The sequence below is a fragment of the Lactuca virosa genome, chromosome 6 (assembly GCF_052849685.1).
Source record: "Lactuca virosa cultivar CGN04683 chromosome 6, Lactuca_virosa_CGN04683_v6, whole genome shotgun sequence".
In the NCBI taxonomy this organism is placed as follows: Eukaryota; Viridiplantae; Streptophyta; class Magnoliopsida; order Asterales; family Asteraceae; genus Lactuca; species Lactuca virosa.
The window spans coordinates 251,208,626-251,232,475 of NC_136431.1; the positions used below are offsets into that span (position 1 = coordinate 251,208,626).

At 40.5% G+C, this 23,850-nt stretch overlaps 1 protein-coding gene and 1 pseudogene across 1 annotated transcript; both read left to right on the forward strand.

Moving 5' to 3' along the window:
* Positions 1-438: 438 nt before the first annotated feature.
* On the forward strand, positions 439-565 carry LOC145123177 (small nucleolar RNA R71; annotated as a pseudogene).
* A 19,929-nt stretch (positions 566-20,494) lies between these two features.
* LOC145119838 (Zinc finger (C3HC4-type RING finger) family protein) lies at positions 20,495-23,359 on the forward strand. Its single transcript, XM_079055600.1, has 2 exons — positions 20,495-21,185; positions 21,268-23,359. Exons 1-2 carry the CDS (start codon positions 20,724-20,726, stop codon positions 23,104-23,106), a joined length of 2,301 nt encoding a protein of 766 aa, XP_078911726.1. The 5' UTR covers positions 20,495-20,723; the 3' UTR covers positions 23,107-23,359.
* The last annotated feature ends 491 nt before the right edge of the window (positions 23,360-23,850 follow it).

Consider the following 23,850-nt stretch of genomic DNA (forward strand, 5'->3'; position numbering starts at 1 on the left):
TTATATTCTTCATATGGTAACCAATCCTTCTTTGGTTTCCTCCAATTTTCGTCATATTTATCTCCACTTGAGTAGCAAACTTGTACTTTTCTATTTCCATTTTCATCCAAGTAGCAATCTTTTGTTAAGTGTGGACCATTACATCTTTCACAACCAACTCTAATAGCAGGAATTGACCGGTCCATCTTTGTTATTCTCTGGTCCATATTATTTAACATGGCTAGTACAGCAGCCATGTCTTCAGAATTGCCTCCCCCAATTCCCTTAGCTCCATCATGTCTTGGATTGTGGTACTCACGAGAATGCTTTGATAATTCTTCAATTAACTCCTTGATTTCAGCCGGATTTTTCTTAGTAAGTGGTCCTTGAGAATCAAGGAGTTGCCTCGTCATGACATTCACCTCATCATAAAATATAGACCCTTCTTGTTGTATGTTAAGGTCATTTTGAGGGCAGTTTCTTAGTAATCCTTTATAGCGCTCCCATGCCTCATAAAGCGACTCCCCCAGTTGTAAAGCGACTCCCCCAATTGTTGCTCAAAATTGGCTATCGCCTTCTTGAGTTTAGCTATCTTTGATGGTGGGAAAAATTGTTCTAGGAATTGCTCATGCATTTGTGCCCAAGTAGTAATTGCACCGGGTGGAAGTGCTTTCAACCAATCTTTTGTAGCTCCCTTAAAAGTAACGGGAAGCATCCTTAACAATATTGTCTCTCTAGGAACATTTGGTACATTGAAATAGTCTACAATGTCATTGACCTCATGAAGGTGCTTATAAGCGTCCTCATGATCCTTTCCAGAAAATGGTACGTCCTTAAGTGCAGTAAGAATGTGTCCTTTCAACTCGAATGTTGCAGCGGCGGGAATTGTGGGTTGTACTAAACCAGTACCAGCATCGTCTCTTATTCGCTTCTTGTATGTTCCCATAGAAATATCCGCAATGTTTTCCATCTCGTTTTCTGGTTCGTCTTCGGTTTCACTCTTTTCTAATTCAAATTCGGGTTCGAACTCGTATTTGGATTCTTGTGGACTGGGTATTTGATCAAAGCCTTCAACTTTGCTTTTGTTCTTCAAAGATGTACTTGACTCTCCCACGTTCTTCCCTTTCTTCTACCTAAAAACCGATTTAAGGTCCTTGAATGGTGACTTCCTTGGTGTTTGGTTGACTCCTACGTTCTTTTTTGTCTTCTTGTGAAGGGCCGACTCTGGATCTTCAAGTGGTGTACCAAAGGTATGTTGGAACCTCTGGTCATGAACTACTGCAATAAAAACAAAAATAAAAACGTAAAACTGAACAGAAACTCAATAAAGTTTACCTACTGACTGGCCACCACGACGTGGTAAAGAGTATCACCTCGTGTTGTCGCAGAAAATCTAAATAGAAAAGAAAATAAAGGAAAACGAAAAACGATTGGGCTCACGTCGTGAGCTTAAGGCTCACGTCGTGAGTTCAATACTAAAAAAACTAAGCTGAAAATTAACTGTTTGCAGGTTTTACCCCACAAAATGGATCGATTAACCAAAAACTTGATGTGTGCAAATTATACGTATCTAGTTTTGAATTTATAACCTAACGAACTTAACTAGCTAGAATACACCTAGGCAGTGTACCTAGTCGAATTATAGAATAGTTAGGTAAGTCAGGTGTCGATCACATGGAACGGTATTTAATTAATAAAATAACTACTAAAAGCTAAACTAAGAAAAACAACTAAAATGGAGGTTTTATCTGCAACCAAGTTCATGCAACTAACTGCAGTTTAACTACACAAAACTTGAGACAAAGCAATAAATATAGAAACTTTAACAAGCTAGGTTTAGATTTATCAAACAATATTTAAAGCAAAAACAAACTTCATTAATCCATAACACAAGAAATCAACACATAGTATTCAGGAGTTCATCTAATCTAAATGAAAGAAAAGGTTTTAGCCCATAATCACAGCTGATGAACACATAAACAAAAGGTAAAATAAGCTAAACATCATTAAACTAAGCAAACCGAATGTGTAGATGAAAATCCTTGCTCCAATCGACTTCCTAGCTTCAAAATCGACCCCAAAGGGTTCTTAGAAGGATTTTTGTCGCAATACTTCTCCAGAAAGTCACCTCCAAGTCTATCAATTCGTCATAATGTTCGGATATATATAATTTCCTAAAATTTGGCCACCATGACGTGGTAAAGGCACCACATCGTGGTCTTCGTGTATATCCCGTATTCTCCAAGTCAGCACCAAGAATCACGAAGATTTCATTCACCACGTTGTGGTGGGATCACCACGTCGCGGTCATCGAGAATCAGCATTTTCTTAAAACACAAAAGTCGTCCGCGATTGTGTGTAGTTTTCAGATCATTTAGAATCACGTAAATCGGGGTTACGGGTCATGAGATATGGCCAAAATATTGACGAGGCGTCATGCTGTCCACAAACATTCTTCTTGTGTCTTCTTCTTGCCTAAGCTCTTCATTCCTGCCTCCAGCTTCCATATTGCTTCCGAGAATATATTTTACGCTACATAACAGATATTAAACATAATAAGTACCTTTTGTTTTATAATAAGCATAAATATAGCTAGTAATATTAAGATATGAGGTTTTTTATATAATTTTGCAAAAGTAAAATGGTTTTTTATATAATTTTGCAAAAGTAAAATGGTTTTTTATATAATTTTGCAAGTTTAGAAAAACTTAAATTCTCATTCAACTAATTCAATCAAATGTTAAAACACTTCTGCTAGTTTGAATCCACTTTCCCTCAATGACTAGTTAATAATTATGTATAATCTTCATTGGTTACCAGATATTATGTTATTAGTAATTCAAGTCCAAATAAATAATGTATGAATTAATTCATGTAGAGCTATGCATGATCACACATAATTTAACACATAATCAATTATTAGATAGGATTGGAGCTATGTAAGATTGGGTTAACAAACACAATTATGTTCACAATATGTGTTCTCCAGCACAACCAAATTCAATACTTTAATCACTTATCTAAGATTGGTTCGATCTTAGCTCTAATAATCTAATGTTCACTAAATTACTAGGTAATCAAATTCATGGATATTTATGGTCACTAAGCTACACAGAATATGAATTAAAGCAATCTAGTATCAAATTAAGCATGATATGTATAAACAATCAAACACAAGCTATTAACCAACTAAAAGAATCCATAACTAATTAACTAGTTCATGAGTTCCAGCTTCATCTAGCTAACAGAAGCAACTAGATTTAGCTACTCATACTAACAAACAAACAAATACACTTCATGATTGAAAGCATAGTAATGTACCAAACTAAAAATCTAAGTATGATCTTCTTCTTCTTCCTTGGTGTTATTACCAGGTTTATGGCTTCTAATCTTCTGAAATCGACTTCTGGACTCTTTATTCTCTCCAGCCAACCTCTCAAAATCATGAGGGTCAAGGATATATATATATATATATATATATATATATATATATATATATATATATATATATATATATATATATATATATATATTTCCAAATTGACTCTCCTCACGTCGTGAGAAAGGTATCTCACGTCATGAGCTCGATAGTAATCGGTATCTAACACGAATTCTTGCTTCCGGATGTTTATCTTCTAGAATCTCCATGCTCACGTCGTGAGCCTTTACTCCACACATCGTGAGAACATTTTTTAGCTGAAATCTTTATATTTTAAGCTTTTAACCTCCAAAGTTCCAATCTTGTCGCTTTTAGTCCTTATTCTTCAAAATGACTTCTTTTGGCTGTAAAATGTAATTTAATCTCATAAGTACCATTTATCTATGCAAATAACCAAAAAAATACACAAAATGTATTCAAATATTGCCTAAAAATATGTATAAATATGGCAATATCAGCGGGAGATGGAGTTGGAGCTTCGCACCAAGCGGAAGCCAGAGCAGGTTCAGACAGCTGTAGGTCAGCCTAAAAAGCCTAAGACCTCTGATTCTTCTAGTAGGGGCCAGCAGGGTCGTGGCCGGTGTGCCAAGTGCGGTAAGCTGCATAGTGGGGCTTGTCGAGCAGCGGGCTCGGGATGTTATGCGTGTGGCCAGCAGGGCCACATGATCAGGGACTGCCTCAAGAAGGGCTTGATTTGTTTTCACTGCAACCAGACTGGCCATAAAAAGGCCGATTGTCCGAGGTTGTGGGGAGGGGGAGGAGCGGTGGCGGTGCCTGGGCCCGCCACAATGAGGATCACTGATGGACGCCCTGCCAAGTCGGATACTCCTGCGGTGAAGAGTCGCGCATTTCAGTTGACTACCGAGTAGGCTCGGGTAGCGCCAGACGTCATGGCTGGTACGTATTTTATTTTTCCTGCTTAATATTGATTTGTATTGCTTATGTGTATATATATGTGCTCCTGTATAGGGACCTTTTTGGTCAATGGTATGTCGCCTCATGTTCTTTTCGATTCGGGAGATACCCGATCGTTTGTATCTCTTGCGCTTAGCAAGAAGTTCCGGGAACTTTGGATTTTCTGCTTGAGGTTGAGATTGCGGACGATCGCACTGTGAATGCTGCGAGGGTATATCAGGATTGTGTCATGAATGTGTTTGGGGAGAGGTTTCGGGTTGATCTGGTACCGATACCGTTGCGAGGACTGAAGGTGATCATTGGGATGGACTGGTTGGGGGCCAATGGGGCCATGATAGATTGCGAGCGCCAGCTGGTGAGAATTTGAACCCCAAGTGGGGGAGAACTGGTTATTCATGGAGAGAGGGCCTCGCAGGGGCCAACCCTCTGTTCAACTGCGAGAGCTAGGAGACTTCTCCATCAGGTTTGTTTGGGATTTTTGCCATACATCTTGGATACGAGGGTTGAGACCCCGACAGATTTGGGCAGTGTACCGGTTGTACAGGATTTTCAGAATGTCTTTCTCGAGGAGTTTCCTGGGGTGCCTCCGGAGAGGCAAGTAGAGTTTCGCATTGATTTGGTTCCGGGTGCCGTTGCGATAGCTAAGGAACCGTACCGGCAAGCTCTGCCCGAGATGCAGGAGTTGTCTACGCAACTTCAGGATCTGCTAGACCGAGGGTTTATTCGTCCAACCAGTTCCCTGTGGGGAGCACCGATCATGTTCGTGAAGAAGAAGGACGGGTCACACATGATGTGTATTGATTATCGAGAGCTGAACAAGCTAACGATGAAAAACCGTTATCCGCTTCCGAGGAACGATGATTTGTTCGATCAGCTGCAGGATGCATCTTGGTTTTCCAAGATTGATCTTCGGTCGGGGTACCATCAGATGAGGATTAGGGATGAGGATATACCGAAGACAGCTTTCAGGACTCGGTACTGTCACTATGAGTTTGTGGTGATGCCATTTGGGCTCACCAATGCCCCATCAGCGTTCATGGACCTCATGAACTGGGTGTGTAGGCCGATGTTGGATCGGTCTGAGATCATTTTTATCGATGATATCTTGGTCTATTCTAAGACCAAGGAGCAGAATGAGCAAAATTTAAGGGAAGTATTGGAGACACTGAGGACGAAAAAGTTTTATGCCAAGTTCTCAAAGTGTGAATTCTTGTTGCGTGAGAGGTGCAGTTTTTGGGGCACATCATCAACCAAGAAGGTATATTGGTTGATCCAGCCAAGATTGAGGCGGTGATGCGATGGTAAATACCAAAGAATGCATCTGAGATCCGTAGCCTCTTGGGCCTAGCGGGGTATTACCGGAGATTTATTCAGGATTTCTCCAAGATTGCCATACCCTTGACCCGCTTGACTAAGAAGAATGAGACAATTTGGTGGGACCCGGATCATCAGTTGGCTTTCGAGACCTTGAGATAGAGACTATGTGAGGCCCCGATTCAAGCGCTACTCGAGGGATTGGATGATTTGGTGGTGTATTGTGATGTGTGTATCTCGGGGTTAGGGGCAGTTTTGATGCAGAGAGGGCATGTGACCGCGTACTCCTCGAGGCAGCTGAAGCCTCATGAGGCGAACTACCCCATTCACGACCTGGAATTGGGGGCGGTTGTGTTTGCCCTCAAGATCTGGAGGCATTACTTGTATGGAGTCCGGTGCACTATTTTTACTGACCACAAAAGTTGAAGTATTTGATGGATCATCAAAACCTCAACATGTGACATAGGAGGTGGTTGGATGTACTGAAAGATTATGACTGCGAAATTTTATACCATCCAGGGAAGGCCAACGTGGTGGTCGATGCATTGAGGCGCAAGGCGGTGAGTGCTCCGATTGGAGATACCTGTTTGAGGATGATGGTGATTTCTCCCTTGTTGGATATGATCAACGAGGCTTAAGTGGAGGGTTTGAAGAAAGAGAACTGGAAGATAGAGCAGATTTGGGGTCAGATTCCCTTGTTTGTTCGGGATGGTCGGGGTCTATTGACACAGTATGGACGAGTGTGGATACCGGTGTCTGGGGGAGTGAGATAGAGGCTCTTGGAGGAGGCGCACATGTCCAAGTTCTCTTTACATCCGGGGGCTACAAAAATATATAGAGATCTGAGGCTGAGTTACTGGTGGCCCTGCACGAAGCGGGAGATCGCCTGGTTTGTGGAGCAGTGCTTGACCTACAGGAAGGTCAAGGCCGAACATCAGCAGCCTCATGGAAAGGTTTAGCCGCTACCTATTCCCATGTGGAAGTGGGAAAAGATCACCATGGACTTCATCACGAAGTTACCGAGGACGAAAAGGGGTGTGGATTCCATTTGGGTTATAGTGAACAGATTTACGAAGAGTACCCATTTTATTCCGATCTCCGAGAGTATCTCTGCTGAGAAATTAGCAGATATCTATGTGCGAGAGGTGGTGGTCAGAAACGGAGTACTGGTGTCCGTGGTCTCGGACCGTGATGTTCGATTCACCTCTAGATTTTGGAGGAAATTCCATGAGGAATCCGGCACCCAGTTACATTTCAGCACCGCTTACCACCCTCAGATCGATGGTCAGAGCGATCGGACGAATCAGACGCTTGAGGATATGCTTCGGGCTTGTGTATTGGACTTCGGAGGGACTTGGGATACATACCTCCCACTAGTAGAGTTTTCATATAACAATAGTTATCATACTATTATTGACCGACCCCCGTTTGAGATGTTGTATGGTTGGAGGTGCAGGACTCTCGTGTGCTGGGGCGGGGTAGGGCATCGAGTCATGGGAATCGCCGAGGTGGTGCTCAAGACAACCGAGTTGATTCAGCAGGAGCGGGACAGGCTACGAGTCGCGCAGAGCCGTCAAAAGAGTTATGCTGACCGGCGCCCATCATACCTTGAGTTTCACGTGGGAGATTTCGTCTTGCTGAAAGTGTCACCATGGAAGGGTGTCATTAGGTTTCGGAAGAGTGGCAAGCTGGGTCCCCGATTTATTGGTCCGTTCAAGATTTATGCCCAATTTGGCAGGGTTGCTTATCGTCTGGACCTTCCGGATGAGCTGAGTCAGATTCACAACACCTTCCATGTGTCCCAGCTTCAGAAGTGTGTCGCTAACGAGGCTGCAGTTATCTCTTTGGAGGACATTCAGGTAGATAAGAGCCTGAACTACATTCATAAACCCATTGCGGTTTTGGATAGGAAGACTAAGGTTCTTCGTAACAAGAAGGTGAAGCTAATGAAGGTGCAATGGCATCACCGTAAAGGCTCTGAATGGACATGGGAGTCGGAGGATGAGATGCGGGAGCATTACCCGGATCTGTTTGCGTCTGCGGACTTCGAGGACGAAGTCTAGTCCAAGTGGGAGAGAGTTGTAACACTCCAAATCAGGTAAACCATTCTAACCCTTGAAATGATTTATTTTGGAAAAAATGGTCGCTTTTGTACGTTGGGCGTACCTAAGAGTATGCATAGCGTACTATGGAAGAAGGATCGCAAAGGAATATCGAGTACGCGGGGCGTACATGCAGGTACGCAGGGCGTACGCGACAGAGGGTCAAAACCCTAAAACCCGAACTTCATACCTATTTATTCATCCTTAAGTCACTTGGACCGAACCCTAATCAGCCCGTAGAGTCTCATTTTGTCCCTCTATCTCAGTTTTCCTTTGAGAGTGTGATTTTGGAGTATAGAAGGGTGTTGGTGGCCATTTTGGAGCTTAGCCAAGAAGAAGAAGTTAAGCTTGGTGTGGCATTGGGCTTCAAGAATCTGCATCTAGTTCACATCAAGGAGCTTCTAGAGGTATAAAGTCTTAATCTTGTCATCTTATTCATTAGATTGAGTTAGGGTTTTCCATATTGTCCCTTTGTTGGTTCTTGGATCTTCTCTTGAGAGTGGAGCAACTCCAGATACTGAAATGGTTAGATCTGAGCTTTGTGAGCATGCTAGATTCATAAAGGTGTTAGCTTGAAGGTTATCTAGACTCCATGCATGAGTTTGAAGCTTTATATGAAGTATTAATGTGAAGAATGAAGTTTTGAAGTCCCATATAGCATGCAAGGGCACAAAGTAGGACGTCTTAATGAGCTCAGATCTGATATTACACGTTAGAACATTGAGTATTAAGCACTTAATGGAAGTGATGCTTAATCTGCTTGTACGCTGGTCGTAGTATAGCGTACACAACGCGTATAACCAAGGACTCAGTATGATAAGCGTACTGAAGTGGTACGCTTAGTGTACACACCCCAGTGGGTATTGGGCTTCGTGCGGGCTTGTAGACTCTTCGGTCCTTAGCCAGTTTTGGGCCTACTGATAATTTGGGTTTGTGGTCCGATGAATATGTTTTGGGCCATGGTTGTTTTGGTTGGGCCTTCTTGGGCCATGTGACCCATTAATAGTTTTGGACATGGACTTTGAGCCCATTAGCAAGGGAAGACTCTTGGGCCATTATAAAAGGACTTGGGCTTGGGTACTTGATTTCGTTAATTAGATTATATTCAATCCTAATTTTGGGTTAATGGTATTATTGTTCAGCGCGGGTGTTTTCGGACTGTTAGGCGAGCAACTTTTGTGTTCAGCAGACTAAGGTAAGTCTCCTCACCATACCAATGGGTCGAAGGCACCAAGGTCGGCCTATTATAGGCTATGTGATATGCTAGTTGATTATGTGGTATGTGATATTCTAGTGTATTTGTGATACTTGTATGAAATACCTCGGGGGGTTCCCGAGGCACTTAGGTGTAAGACCTTGGAGGGTTTCCATGGCATCCTAAGTAAAGTCCTCGGGGGGTTCCCGAGGCACTAGGGTGTAAGACCTTGGAGGGTTTCCATGGCATCCTTAGTTAAGACCTTGGGGGTTCCCGAGGCATTGGGCTAAGACCATGCGGGGGTTCCCATGGCACCCGGAGTAAGACCCTGGAGGGTTTCCAAGGCATCCTTATATGTTTGTATGCATGGCTTATTTTAGCTCATGTAGCTGATATGTTTATGCGAGTATGTGGATTATGGGGGGTATGTTATGGGGAACTTACTAAGGGTTAGCTTACAGGTTGTTGGTTGTTTCAGGTACTTCAGGATCTAAGGGCAAGAGCCCGGCATGTAACACCCATAAAATTCAAGCCAATTTAAATCTTTGTCATGATATTCAAAACCATTATTTATTACAAATTTGTTTTCAAAATAGTTTAAACATCAGAGTATACCAGTAATCCCATCATAACATGTGAGGATGTGTACGATCACGCCTTCGCCTTCCCGCGATCATCTGAAGTACCTGAAACAATAATCCATAAATGTAAGCCTGAAGGCTTAGTGAGTTACCCCCAAAATACTCATACACATAAATACACATATAATATCAAACAACATACTATGGGTCCAATCAACCATCAGGTTGGAATACCACAGGCCCTCAACCATCGGGTTGGAATGCCAACATACTATGGGTCCAATCATCCTTGGGATGGAATACCCTCGGCCCACAACCATCGGGTTGGAATGCCTACATACTATGAGTCCAATCATCCTCGAGATGGAATACTCTCGGCCCACAACCATTAGGTTGGAATGCCCACATACTATGAGTCCAATCATCCTTGGGATGGAATACTCTCAGCCCACAACCATCGGGTTGGAATACCCACATACTATGAGTCCAATCATCCTCGGGATGGAATACTCTCGCCTTACAATCAAACAAGTGCACATACAACAGATAATCAGATAACAGTCTACAGAGAGAACATACTAGGGTCCAATCATCCTCATGATGGAATACCCTCAATTACCAATCTAACAGGTGCACATGTATCAGGTAATCACATAACAATCTACAGACAGTAAAACCGATCTACAGATCACTAAGCATAGCAACATCCTATCTACCAGGATACTGATCTAATAGATCTCACAAATAATAGAGCAGGATAACAATCCAAAGGGCCGGCCTTGGTGCCTTAGACCCTTTAGTATAGTGAGGAAAACTCACCTCACAAGTAGTGTTGTAGTGACAATATCCAACTCCCAATCATAGCTCCGAACTCAATCCCCTATAACCACCATATGACTAATTCCATCAAGATCCCAAATTACCAAAATAATCTCAAAAGTCAAACTTGGTCAACCCTTGGTCAAAGTCAAAGTCAACGGTCAAGGTCAACAGTCCATGTTGACCCAACTTGTTGAGTGCAACTTACTGACTCGTCGAGTTCCTTCAGAACTCAGAAATCGTGAAAACTAGAGTCAACTCGCCGAATTGCCAAACAACTCGTCGAGTCCATGCAGTGTCTAGAAGATTGGGAAAACCCTAACCAACTCGTCGAGTTGGCTATACAACTCGTTGAGTTCCTTCAGCCCTTTTCTCATTCAGACGTTTTTAAACGAAACCAAGGCTACAAACTATAGATCTAGCCTCCTAGGGTGTAGTTACCACGTAAAGTTGCTAACTTCACGTGCATGCAAGGTCTCAAGAGGCTAAAACACCCAAAACTAGTCTTAGGAAGAGGTTAAGGGCATGAAGAAAGGCCAAGACTAGATAAAGCCAATAACTTTATGACTATGGGAGTCTAGAGGAGTCCAGATCTGAAGTTACAACTTTAAATCATGCTCAACTTCCAAAAATCAATCCAAAGTGGGCTAAAAAGACCCTAAACTCTTGAATGGAGAGATCTAACAAGAGAATGATCAAGGTAACAACTTTTTACCTTCAAATGGTTGCTACAACTGAGTAGATGCTGGATCTATGAGCTCCTTCTCATTCCAAACTCTTTAATCTTCGAGTTCTTCAAGAAGGGCACCAAACACACACTCTTTAGCCTTATACACACTCAAAATGGAAGGTTAGCTCGATTAGGGTTTGTTTCTGAACGATAAGGTGGTAAAGGAGGCTGGAGAGAGGACTTAAGGATCTTTAAATAGGGTGCAAACCTTAAAAATTAGGGTTTTCACATCCAACTTCAATTCGTCAAGTTGGGTCCTCCAACTCGTCGAGTAGATCCTAAAATTTACGCGGGCTGACTAGTTTCTACACGACGAGTTGGGGCCTCCAACTCGCCGAGTAGGCTTCCTTAATTGCATAAAATCCATAGAATCTCATTCCTGGAAATCGGGATGTTACACGGTGTGATGGTGTGGCATGCATTCTTTGGCGTTTTGTTTGGGGACACTCTGATTTTATGAACAATTTACCAGATGTTAGGGATTTTGAAAACAATTGTGATTGGAATTTTATATTTAATGGAAATGAATTCGTTATTTTATTATGAAAAATTTTATTGAAAATTTGGGTTGTTGCACGTATGATGTAAGTTTGTATATGTTATATGTTTTGTGTTGGTACTTTGGGGGAAAATCGCTAAGCTTTGTGCTTACAGTTTTTGGCTTACGGTTTTATGTACTTCAGAGAATCATGGCAAGGTCAAGCCTTGACTGTACACATCCTAATTTTCTGTCATTGATCTTGGGAGGCACTGATTTTAAAATAATGTTTTGAGAACACTAGTTTTGTAAACATTTTATTAGTAAAAGGGGTGTTTTGAAAAGTTTAAATTTTGTTGAATTTTTGGGGTGTTACAAGTTTGTATCAAAGCCTTGGTTTGAGTGAATTGGAGGAACACTCGTGTGAATCCAGTCTCAAACTAAGGAAAAAGGGTTTTAAAAATGATTTTCAAGTAAGGGTCTTAAAAAAAATTTCAAGGTTGCTTTCAAAAATAACCAAAAGAGGATGTGATGCGTACGATCAGCCAGAGCCAGTAAGTTGACCCTAAATTACCACACTGTTCTTTGGTATTGTGATATGTTGGATCAGCATGCTAGTAATAGGCTAGGGATCTTCAGGAATTGCATGATAGAATTGCCAGATTATATGATGCCTTATCTCTTATAGAATCCCTGATTAATTGTTGTATGACTCTTTTCTGTGTTAACTGGCTATTTAGTGAATACGCTAAGTCACATGCTACATGGTTGAAATGATCTTAGGATAAAGGATTTGGTCCTACTGCGTAGCTCTTGTCTGAGTCTAACCGTTGTGGGATTGAATCTTTTAGCCTAAGATTGTTTAAACCGTTGCGTATGTGATTGTATTCATGCGATAGTCATCTGGCACCAATGGAGTGTCACGTGGCAGCTAGTGGTAGGGTGAGTTGTATGGGGTCAGCCGGCCAATTGCGTTTTTGGATAAGGAGGCAGTGGGTTCCTTAAGTGGGTGTCGTTCATAGCTGGTCAGCGTGAGTAATGTTTAGCCATTCTTGAGAGAGAGGGGGAAGGTCGAAGGTGTATCCGAGATGCTGGGAGATGGAGATCGAGAATTTCGTATGAGGATCTATCTGATTTTATTATGTCTTAGTGCTAGTCGACTCCACTGCTCGAATGTTGGTTGCTTTGTGCTTTGTGGGACTCACATTGATGTGATATGACCATCAAATGAATACAGTATGTTACATGCTATTAAGGTTAAATAATCTTAGAGTGAAGGATTCGGTCCTGCTGTGCAACTATTCTCTGAGTCCAACCATTGTAGGGTTGGGTCCTTTAGTCGAAATATTATTTAAGTTTTGTTGCATGTGATTGTATTCATGAGGTGGTTGGCTGACATTGATTGAAGTTCTTCACCAGCTGATGGCATGGGAGTTAAGGGGAAATCATAAGAGAGCCTAGGAAGTATTTAGTGTGGTTGTTTCGTTGTAGGGCAGGCTGGGAGTATATTTGAATAGGTATTAGAGGACCCGAGATGATCCTTGAGGAAAGTATGGATAGGCGTGGAAGGTAGTATTGGCCCCGTACTACTGGAAGCACATGGTCCATACTCGAATCGAGGAGAGTTTCGGGGATTCTAAGGGCTAGTCAGGGAGGATAGCATTGTTTGATACCATGATTCGTTGCAGTGGTCCCGTATATGTCAACCTTTTTGGGTATGGTTTCTCTGGAGTGAGGATGGGGCTGGTATTTATATGGATCCAAGTGGTGATATCGGTTTGGGTTGAATGGTTCAAACCTAGATGAGTATGTTGGTTTGGAGGTCTCGAGGATTTTGATCGAGGCCGTGCGTGGAGTAGCAGGATTCAAGAAGGAAGCGATGATTATGTGGGAGTTGCAGCTGGAAGTGGGATGGTTGATTGATGGATTGGAATGTTGTTATCTGTGGCAAAGGTTATGCCCTTTCAGTTTTCCGAGTCCGGAGAAGGAGTGAGCAAGCTCGTAATTTTCAAAGTTAGGTTTGGTGGTACCTTCTTAAGCTGGTTTGAGTTATGATTTGGTTTCAACGCCATTGGGTGGTGGTGCGAGCCCTAAGTGGAGGAGAACTTGGATTCTCAGGTTGAGTTTCAGTCATTGAGGGATTTGTTAGTTCGCTGTTCGGATTACTGCTTTCAGATTAGTTTGGGTAGATGTTGATCGGTGAATCATCTCCAGAGGCGGATATGTTCAGTTCCGGGTGGGTTTTTGTTCTCTGGATTAAGTGTCAATGCGTCCTCGATCGTTGGTCTTTTCACTCATCATTCATAGAAAGGTCTCTGAAAGTTCAAGTTGCGACGATTGAATTTCAATGGTCGGGTCAATATGTCATCAAGTTCGGTATGTTCTATGTTCCTTTGGTCTTCGGGTATGTTTACCCTCAGTGGTGGAGATGAATCTTGGTTCGAATACTGTGCATGGGTCTTTTGGGTTATAGCCTTCGAATTGGATCAAGAGTGCAACCGTTGTCCTATTCTCGGGTCGTGTGCGACCATGTCTTCGTAGGGTTTTGCTTTGGTAACAACTTGTTCTGTAAAGGGGATCGTGCGTGATAAGATTGCTGAATTGTTGTGCTCGGTTAGCGTTGTGAGGGACGTTGATTAGGTCCCTACAAGGCAATGGAATGAGGTGGGTATCTTTAGGCCTGGGGTGCTGGGCGAATGATGTAATGACGACAAGGTCGGTGTGATACCGGGAGCATCCCAACCATAGGTTGTGGGCCGAGTGATCATGATTGTTCATTTCTTCTGTTAGTGGTACTTTCGATGTTGACGCATTGATCGGAGTAGGGAGACTCACAAATCAGCTTGTTTGGATAAAGGGAGCAGTACGGGTTGTAGGGAGTATCAGTCAGGTATCAGAAGGTCTCTGTGGGATGTAAGCATTATAATTCCGGTTGTTCGCAAGCTGTGTTAGGGTTTTGATTTTCAAGTTGGGAATTGGTTATGAGGTTGCAAGTCATAATGTTCTTTATGAATGTCTCGAGTAATCACACAGGTGGGAGTACACCCGAGCGGATGGGGTTGGATGCAATGCGGAAATTTTTGGATTGATCATCTCTGCTCGTTGGGCAGTGGTTGGTAATGGCGTGGCAGAGAATTAATGGTTATTTAAGGTTGTGGTTCATCATATGAATTTAGATTTGGGGATGTTCATGATCGATATGTTTGGAGGATCATTTCTGGATGTTCTGGTAGAGTCACCAATCAGGGATTGGGGGTAGATTCATAATTGGAGGCTCATCAGTTTTAGGGAAGGGCCTACGAGAAGATATTATGAGTGGCCATTTTCGAGTGGGCTTTTGGTGGAAACTCGCGTTGGGAATCGCGAGTGTATCTATGCAAGGTCTGTATTCAGAGATATGTGGGTTAAGAAATCTGTATGTCAAAGGCATCATATGGAGGGTTCATGATTTAGCTTATGTGTGTGTGCTCTGGGATGGTTCTACATGTGTGAAGGTCGGGCAAGTGATGAGGCTTTAGGATTATAGCAGCAACGTATCGGTCCGACAGTTAAGGAAATCTATATGTTGTATCTCATTGTGTTCATGAAATTGTTATCATCAGGAGTTGAATAGATAATTGATGGATAAGTGTCATGGATTTAGCATTGGTTCAGTATGGGCAGTTTGTCAGGGAGTCAGACCAATTTGAGACTTCAGATTTTAGGTAAAATAGGTTGGGTTTCTGCATGGGATTATGGATTCGTCTTCTTCGGGTTGGAAGCTCTGATGGGTTCGGTTGACATATGAAGGTCGTCGTGTGTTCAAGGTTGTGGTTTTGTCCCTCAGGCTGTCGGGAATGCCAAGGATGGTAAGGAATGATTTCGAGGACGAAATCGAATTTAAGTGGGGGAGAGTTGTAACACCCGGTTTCGAATCGCTTCATTATGCAAGATTGTGGCCCGATCATCAGTTATCATAAGGCTTGGGATCTTGGGGAAGAAAGGATTTGGCCCTTTTGGATGAGGGTGTTAAAGTCTAATTGATCTGAGTGTTCGATGGTGTTTCGGAGCCCAATGACATAATTATAATTTGTTAATTCAGTCCTTTATGAATTTTAGGTTTTGGTTCGGGGAGTTTTAAGGCTAAAGTGAGTTGTTAGAAGTGTAGGGCTTCCCATCACCTTTTGTGGATATAAAGTTCGTCGGAAACGGACTTAGATCGAGGAAGTTATGGTCTTCAGAATGTCTAAAGGTTTATGAGGGAACCCTAGTACGCGGGGAATACAACAAGTTACGCTTGGCGTACTAGCTGAGAAGCTAGTACGCGGGGCGTACCTCTGGTGTACGCTTAGCGTACTAGTGGGTATGAGTCGCGGGTCAGTAGCCTCGTACGCTGGGCGTACGAGGGGGAAATGGAAAACCCTAATTTTCGTGTTTGTACCCTATATAAGCTTTATGTTAGTCCCTTTGGGTTCATTTCTAAGCTAGCCTCCATACTCTAAAAACCCTAATTCGACTCCTAGCCCATGTTTGGTGATCTTGAGCTCTTGTGAGGTTTTGTGGATCTAGAAGGAGAAGGAGAAGCTTGAAGACTTTCTCTTTAAAGGAAATCTTTGAGATTCAACATTAGCAACTCCTTTTGGTGGCTTGGAAGATCCGCAGTCGGAGATTATTTGTGGGATCAGTTGTTGTTGGGGTGTTGTTTTGGTATTGACAATTCAGAGATCTGTCAGTTAGCAGCCAGTGATCGTCTGTATGTTTCAACAGTGCGAGGTGAGTTTTCCTCACTATACTTATGGGTCGAAGGCACTAAGGTCGGCCCTTTTGGATTGTTATCCTGGTTTATCGTATGATTGAGTGCTGTGGTGATCTGTTAGATCTATATCCTGGTAGATAGGATGATGCCATGCTTAGTGATCTGTTAGATCTTCCTGTTATCTGTTATGACTATATGTTTACCGGTTGCATGTGTTGATGTAGTGTGGTTGGGTTGAGACTATACTGCTTTGTGCTGCCAGTCAACAAACCCGATAATATTTATATCGGTATGTTATACGTATACTTATCTGTTATGTATATGTCGACATGGTTATGTGTGGTTAGGTTGAGGCGGTCCTGATTAGTGGTTAAGGCCAACAGACCCAAGGCGGCCCAGATAGACTGATGGTCGGTGGGGCGTACCAGTCAGGCCGACGGTCCAGATAGGCTGAAGGCCCGGTGAGGCGGTCCAGTCATGCTGAAGGTTCTGTGAGCGGTCCAGATAGTCTGTAGGCCGGTGGGGCGTTCCAGTCAGGCTGAAGGCTCTGTACGCATGCTGTTAGTTTGTATATGCTATCTGTTTTGTGTTGGTACTTTGGGGGAAACTCGCTAAGATTTGTGCTTACAGTTTGTGGTTTATGGTTTCAGGTACTTCAGAGAATCGTGGCAAGGCGAAAGCGTGACCGTACACATCCTGATTTTCTGTCATTGATCTTGGGAGGCACTGATTTTAAAATAATGTTTTGAGAACACTAATTTTGTAAACATTTTATTAGTAAAAGGGGTGTTTTGAAAAGTTTAAATTTTGTTGAATTTTTGGGGTGTTACACTAAAACCCACCAAACTTCAATATTTATGATTTTAACTTAAGTTTTTACATAATAACTCTTTCTTCATCCATTTTATAACTTTTGTAGTCCCTTGTATTAATTGAGTCAACCATTTGGTCAATTCACGTTGCCAACTTGACACTTTTGACCATTTAACTTTCGAAATGTTATTATTTTCACTTGTAACTTTCTAAACTTTATATCAAATAATGATATGATTATTCTTGATGATTTAACAATATAAATCTTTTTTTTTGGTTGAAAACTTTTTAATATATTACATAAAAACATTTTAGTTATAATCGTACAACGAATAAGAAGACAAACGGGCAACAAGTTGCGCCGCTAAACCATTTTGTATGGTAAAACCAATTCTTTTGAGAATATTGTCTTAAATTTTAAATTTTAGTATGTTACAAATTACTCCAAAATATAACATCCAAGTGATTATATAACTTTAGTGTAGTAAGTATGGACGACAAAATTAAAAAGGTTTAATTTTTAAGAAGAATTGTATTTTCTTACAATCTAAATTGTTTTTCAGACACTAATGTCTTTTTAATCGAGCTTTAAATATTTTTCATCAATCGACATATTAACTTATATATGTTGTTGTGTGCATGAGTTTGAGCTTGCATTCAACAATATGGATGGGATTGGTTTCAAAATATGACCGAACCGTAATATAAAAATTCAAATAACCGAAAACCGATCCAATTTATATATCTGATTCATATACATTTCATAGCCAGTTTTGTTCTATGTTTAATTTCCTATGTATTAGGATGAGATTGGTTCTAAAAACAGACCGAACCGGCATGAACACAAAAAAAAAAAAAAAAAAAAAAGAACCGAACTAATTTCAAGGTTCTAAAAAGTTCGTCATGGCTCCGAGGCTTGTACCTATTGCCAAACTTTACCAAAACGCTGTATTAACTCATATATGTGTATAAAAATAAATAATAGTTGAAAATACATATAAAAATATTAATTATATAGAAAATTGCCGCCTTTTATCACGTTTTACAAAAGACATAGCTCGCCAATGCTCAAAAAAGCTTGAGGCTTGACATTGCCGCCAAACCACGCCTTACGTTATTTAGAACCTTGACTAATTTACACATTTGGTTGTGATACGTTTTTAGGTCCGATTCAACTTGATTACGTCGTGCATTTTTCTTATCCTATTTCAAGAGCATGCATCTTTTCACAGTTTTTTTTTTTTTTTAAATATATATTTTTTGTTCTTTTTGAAAATTAGATACAACCATGCTGTATAGATATTATATTTGATTTATAACTGATGGGACATTACATTATTTTAGGCTATAAAGTTTTAAATAATGAGATTTTATTTAAAATTTTGAAGTGTATTGAATGGACTCATCATTATTTAATTTATTTTGAAATAAATATGGAAATAAGATGGTTGATGAGATCGATGTTAGAAACCTAGTGTGATAGACGTATTAACGTCTCAATTATATGTTTCGATATTGAAATGACATCTGAAAATTGACTTTATATCTTTTTGCAACGTCTGAAGTTGACTAAAAACCGTATCATAAAATGAAAAAGAATATCAAGTACTAGTATAAAATATCCAACCATCAAAGGTATCATCATGTGTTAAATACGATTAATGTATTCGTGTTCATATTGTAACCAGCCATTAGGTTGTTGAATGATATCCCAGGCTCTTCTGAAAATCACAACACGTTATATGTCCCGATCATCAAGAATCATTTTTTTTTCTTTAATTGATTTTTAATCATAACATGTTGATCGATTAATTATCAGATAAGTAAACCTTATAACAATAGGATTTAAAGATATGTTTTCTGTCAATAACTTTTAATCATTTGTCTGGAATCTGAATAATTTAACAAAAGTTGCTGATTTTACAAGAAAGAAAAATAAGTTGTATTGCAAAATAAATCTAACATGTTGCCACAATAGAAAAAAAGTGTTAATGCGTTTCATAATTTACCTAGTTATATATTGGAACGAGCAATTATTAATCAAACATCCATTATCTATATGTTACATTAATCTTGCCTAACTTTAATAAAATTAACTAGCATAAGTAGCTTATTTAAAACAAGAGAACGATCCACAAATAATGAGACAAATAGATAAAAAAATAAACGACGTTTTTAACATGCAATTTTTTAAAACTTCTAATTTTTGGATTTAAGAAAAAAAAAATTTCCATTGACTAATAGGAACGAGCTTTTATCTAAAACAAGAAACTTTAAATCCAAAATGTATCTCAAGTAGCTCTTTTATATTTTTATAATTGACCTAATTTCTTTTTTAATTAAATTATGTTTATATTTTATATTTTATAAAGATGTTTTTATATAATTTTAAATGGTTTAAAAGCTTTAAACTATTTTGTCGAATACTCATGTACAAATAAAAAAACTACAACTTTCGGCTGTCAGTTACCGGTTATTAGATTCACCTACTACCTATCAGTTATCATGTATCAGCTTTCAAATACATTTGCCGACCTAATTTTTCAGAAACAAGCAAAAGATTACCCAACTAACCACCAATTTTGTATGACCGACTATGAATTCATGGAAATTCCTATAAAATGATAAAAAAAAAACGACGTCAATTTGCATTTTAGGCGAGTATATATTATATGTAAATAAAAGGTGGTAATGAATACAAAAAGTAAGTCTCAAAGTCTAAGGATTGTTTGATAAAACTAATCTTTTGGTGTTTAATGATTCCAATTTCTTAGTGGTTCAAATAAGATATGTTTCATTAACCATTCAAATGTGTTTAATTCGTCGCCTGGATACCATTCAGATGTTGTTTAAAACACATTGAATGTGATAGATTCAGATGTATCTCTAAATCTCTAAATGGTTTCATTTAGATGTGTTATCATTCGGAGGTGTTTAATTCGTCCCGATACCATTCAGATGTTTAAAACACATTGAATGTGATAGATTGAGATGTATCTCTAAATCTCTAAATGGTTTCATTTAGATGTGTTATCAAACAAATCTAAACCTTTTTTACTCTCTTTAAGTGTTACCAAACAAATCTAAACCCTTTTTATTCTCTTTAAGTGTTGTCAAACAAATCTAAACCCCTTTTACTCTCTTTAAAATATTAGCGGAAAGGCAAAAGTTGATCACAAAAATCTCGCCACCAAGAAGGTAACCATATTGATTGCCATATCTAAGAATTTGGACAAATCTTGATTATAATTGACAAAAAATTTCAATATAAGATAAAACCGTACAAATTGAAAAAAGTTAAGGGTTATTATGTGATTATCCGGATAGATACATACAAACTTTTTAATATATGAAATATTGAAATGTAAGGAATCTTGAAGACACAAGTTTGAAAGGATTTGTAAATGGAAAGAAGTTAAAAAACGATACAATTCCACTCTATATTTTGTCACTACTACTTATATAAATCCAATCTCTCAATCGCAAATCTGACCCCCATGTTCTTCTTCTTCTTCTTCTTCTTCCTACTGCTCCTAACTCAAAGCATCTTCTCTTCTTTAATCTTTCTGTCGATCTCTTGATTCAAACCTCTTTCTTCTTCTTTGTTTCAAATCAAATCGAAAATGGGTACTGGTTGGCGAAGAGCTTTTTGCACAGCAATTCCTAGAAATTCATCTGATTCACCGGTGCTCGGAGACGTTCAACAGAATCCGGCTCCAAGTCCTAGAGCATCTGGGAAACTTGGGTTCTTCAAGAGTTCTGGTTCGAATCCATCTACCCCTCGATTACAATCGAATTGGGGCTTACGTTCCAGGAGCAATAACAGCAACAATGGCGATAATGCTACTGCTAATTCAAATGCATCAACTCCTCGATTGCGTTTGCGTCCCAAAACCAACAATAATGTTGATTCTGGTGATGATGCTGCTAAGTTTCATTCTTCTGTGATTGATAATCTCAATATCACTCCCAGATTAAGATGCAAAACCAACACGAAAAATCCAAAATCATCGTTACTCGGTTCCAATCCTTCGTCTCCGAGATCTCCTTTCTCGATCTTTAAAAATTCTTTGGGTTTTTCAAGAGTAAGTTCGTTTACATAATATCTATGTTGTGTATTTTTGGATAAGAGATTTGGTTTATTGACATTTGATTTCAAATGTGCAGAGTAACTGTGGATTGTGTTTGCAAAGTGTGAAAACTGGTCATAAAACGGCCATATTCACGGCGGAATGCTCACACACCTTCCATTTTCCATGTATATCAAATCATGTGAAGAAGGAAAATGTTCTCGCTTGCCCTATCTGTAAATCTACTTGGAGAGATGGTTCGTTTCTCGCCATCCACAAGCTTCAATCTAACGAAACCCAGAAATTAATCGATGATAAAAACGAAAATTCGATCACAACTCCGAGAGCCAAGACCGATTTGACGAGATCCCAAGAGAATTTCATCAAAGCAAAACCTTACGATGACGACGAGCCACTTCAAACACCGAGAGCTGGCGGTGGTGGTATTCTTCCGATACCGGAGGCGGCGGAGGAAGAAAATGAAGACATTGATGTTGATGAAGAGTTCAAAGGTTTCTTCGTAAATCCAGTTTCCTCATCGTCGGCTGATGAATTCCGAGGAGATTTTAAAAATGTGGAAGTGATGCTGATGTCAGAAGTCGCGGTAGTTTCTTCAAGTCAATCACACGAGACATACGCAGTCGTGTTGAAAGTGAAAGCTCCACCACCATCGCCGCCGGTCGGGGCGGCGCATATGCTGAACCAGTCTCGACGTGCACCTATTGACTTGGTAGCTGTTCTCGACGTGAGTGCAAGTATGGGAGGAGCCAAGCTTCAGATGCTAAAACGAGCTATGCGCTTAGTCATTTCTTCCCTCGGCTCGGCTGACCGGCTTTCAATCGTCGCCTTTTCAGCTTGCCCGAAACGGCTACTCCCTTTGAGAAGAATGAGTCCAAGAGGTCAACGGTCAGCTCGGCGTATCATCGATCAGCTCGCTTGTAGCCGGGGTACCTGCGCCGGTGAAGCTCTGAGAAAAGCCACTAAAGTTCTTGAAGACCGCCGGGAAAGAAACCCAGTCGCCAGTATCATTCTATTATCCGATGGTCATGAAGAGCACGTAAATGACAACATTAACAACAGTTCAAATCACCGGCAACCGGCTAGCCACGTGTCCACTACTCGTTTCGCTCATGTTGAAATACCGGTTAACACATTGGAGAAATCCGGTGGTGGGGTTGGTGGTGGGTTCAGCCATCAAAACCACGACCCGGCGGAGAATGCGTTTACAAAGTGTGTTGGCGGTTTGCTCAGCGTGGTGGCTCAGGATTTACGAGTTGAACTCGGTGTCGCTCCCGGTTCAGACCCTGCGGAGATCACCGCCGTGTATTCATGCAACGGTAAACCGACGGTGTTAAACTCCGGTTCTGTACGTTTCGGCGATCTATACGCCGAGGAAGAAAGGGAAGTGCTCGTTGAAATAAGGGTCCCACGGTCAAACACCGGGTCCCATCACGTCTTATCAGCTCGGTGTTGTTACAACGATCCGGCGACGCAAGAAGTGATCTACGGCGGAGAAAAGGCGTTGCTGGTGCCCAGAGCACAGACCGTCCGATCATCTTGTTCACCGAAGATCGAACGGCTGAGGAATCTCTTCATAGCCACACGAGCTGTGGCGGAGTCGCGACTTCTCGTGGAATATAATAAGCTGACGACGGCGCATCATCTGTTATCATCGGCGAGAGCTTTGTTGATGCAGTCGCCGGCGGCTGAAGAGTTCGTTAAAGGGTTGGAATCGGAGCTGGTGGATGTTCAGTGGAGAGTACAATATCAGCAGCAGATTGTACAACAACAAGGGATGATGGTGGATGAAAATGGGGAGCCGTTAACGCCGACGTCGGCTTGGAGGGCGGCTGAGAAGCTGGCTAAAGTTGCGGTGGCGAAGAAGTCGTTGAACAGAGTCAGCGATCTGCACGGCTTTGAAAATGCTAGGTTTTAGTTATTATTATTATTATTATTATTAGATTTTCTTTTTTTGTTTTTTAATATTAAAAAAAGCAAAATTGTTAATGAAGGATAGTGAATAAATTAATGTAGAAAAATATATATTTTGGACACAAATGGGATGGGTAAGGAATGGAGAGATGGGGCACGTGGAAGCATGTGATTTTCATAGTGAGAATGAATTTGTAAGGAAAGCTTTGTAGATTAACTCAAAAGTGTGTTAATGAAGTCGTGATTTCTTTTGTTTATTGTTGTTACATGTAATTTATTGCATAAACTTAAAGTAAAGTTATTTCTAGAATATACTGCAATTTTTGATGGATTTTGAGACAAGTTTGAGTCCATAAGGTATATTTTACGAGTATCTTTTATGACCCTACTATATCACGAATATAACTGTATAACGTATAATACAACTTCTTATATGACCCTGATATATCACGAATATAAGTGTGTAACGTATAATTCATGAACGACAATAATACTTTTATATTGTACTTCAAAGAGAATACATGTAATATATGAAAGTTGAGACTTGAGAATTCAATGCTAATAATATATTATCCTACCTTAGTCCTTCGAGTGTTAAATCAATGAACAATTTCCATCACATTCATGGTTCAGAAATTGCATAAAAAACCATAGTACTTTTTAGTTGGTTTATAAGGTGTTATCTTGTCACTTGAAAACCTTACACCATGTGGTGGAATGTGTTCAATTAAGAGATGGGCCTACAAAC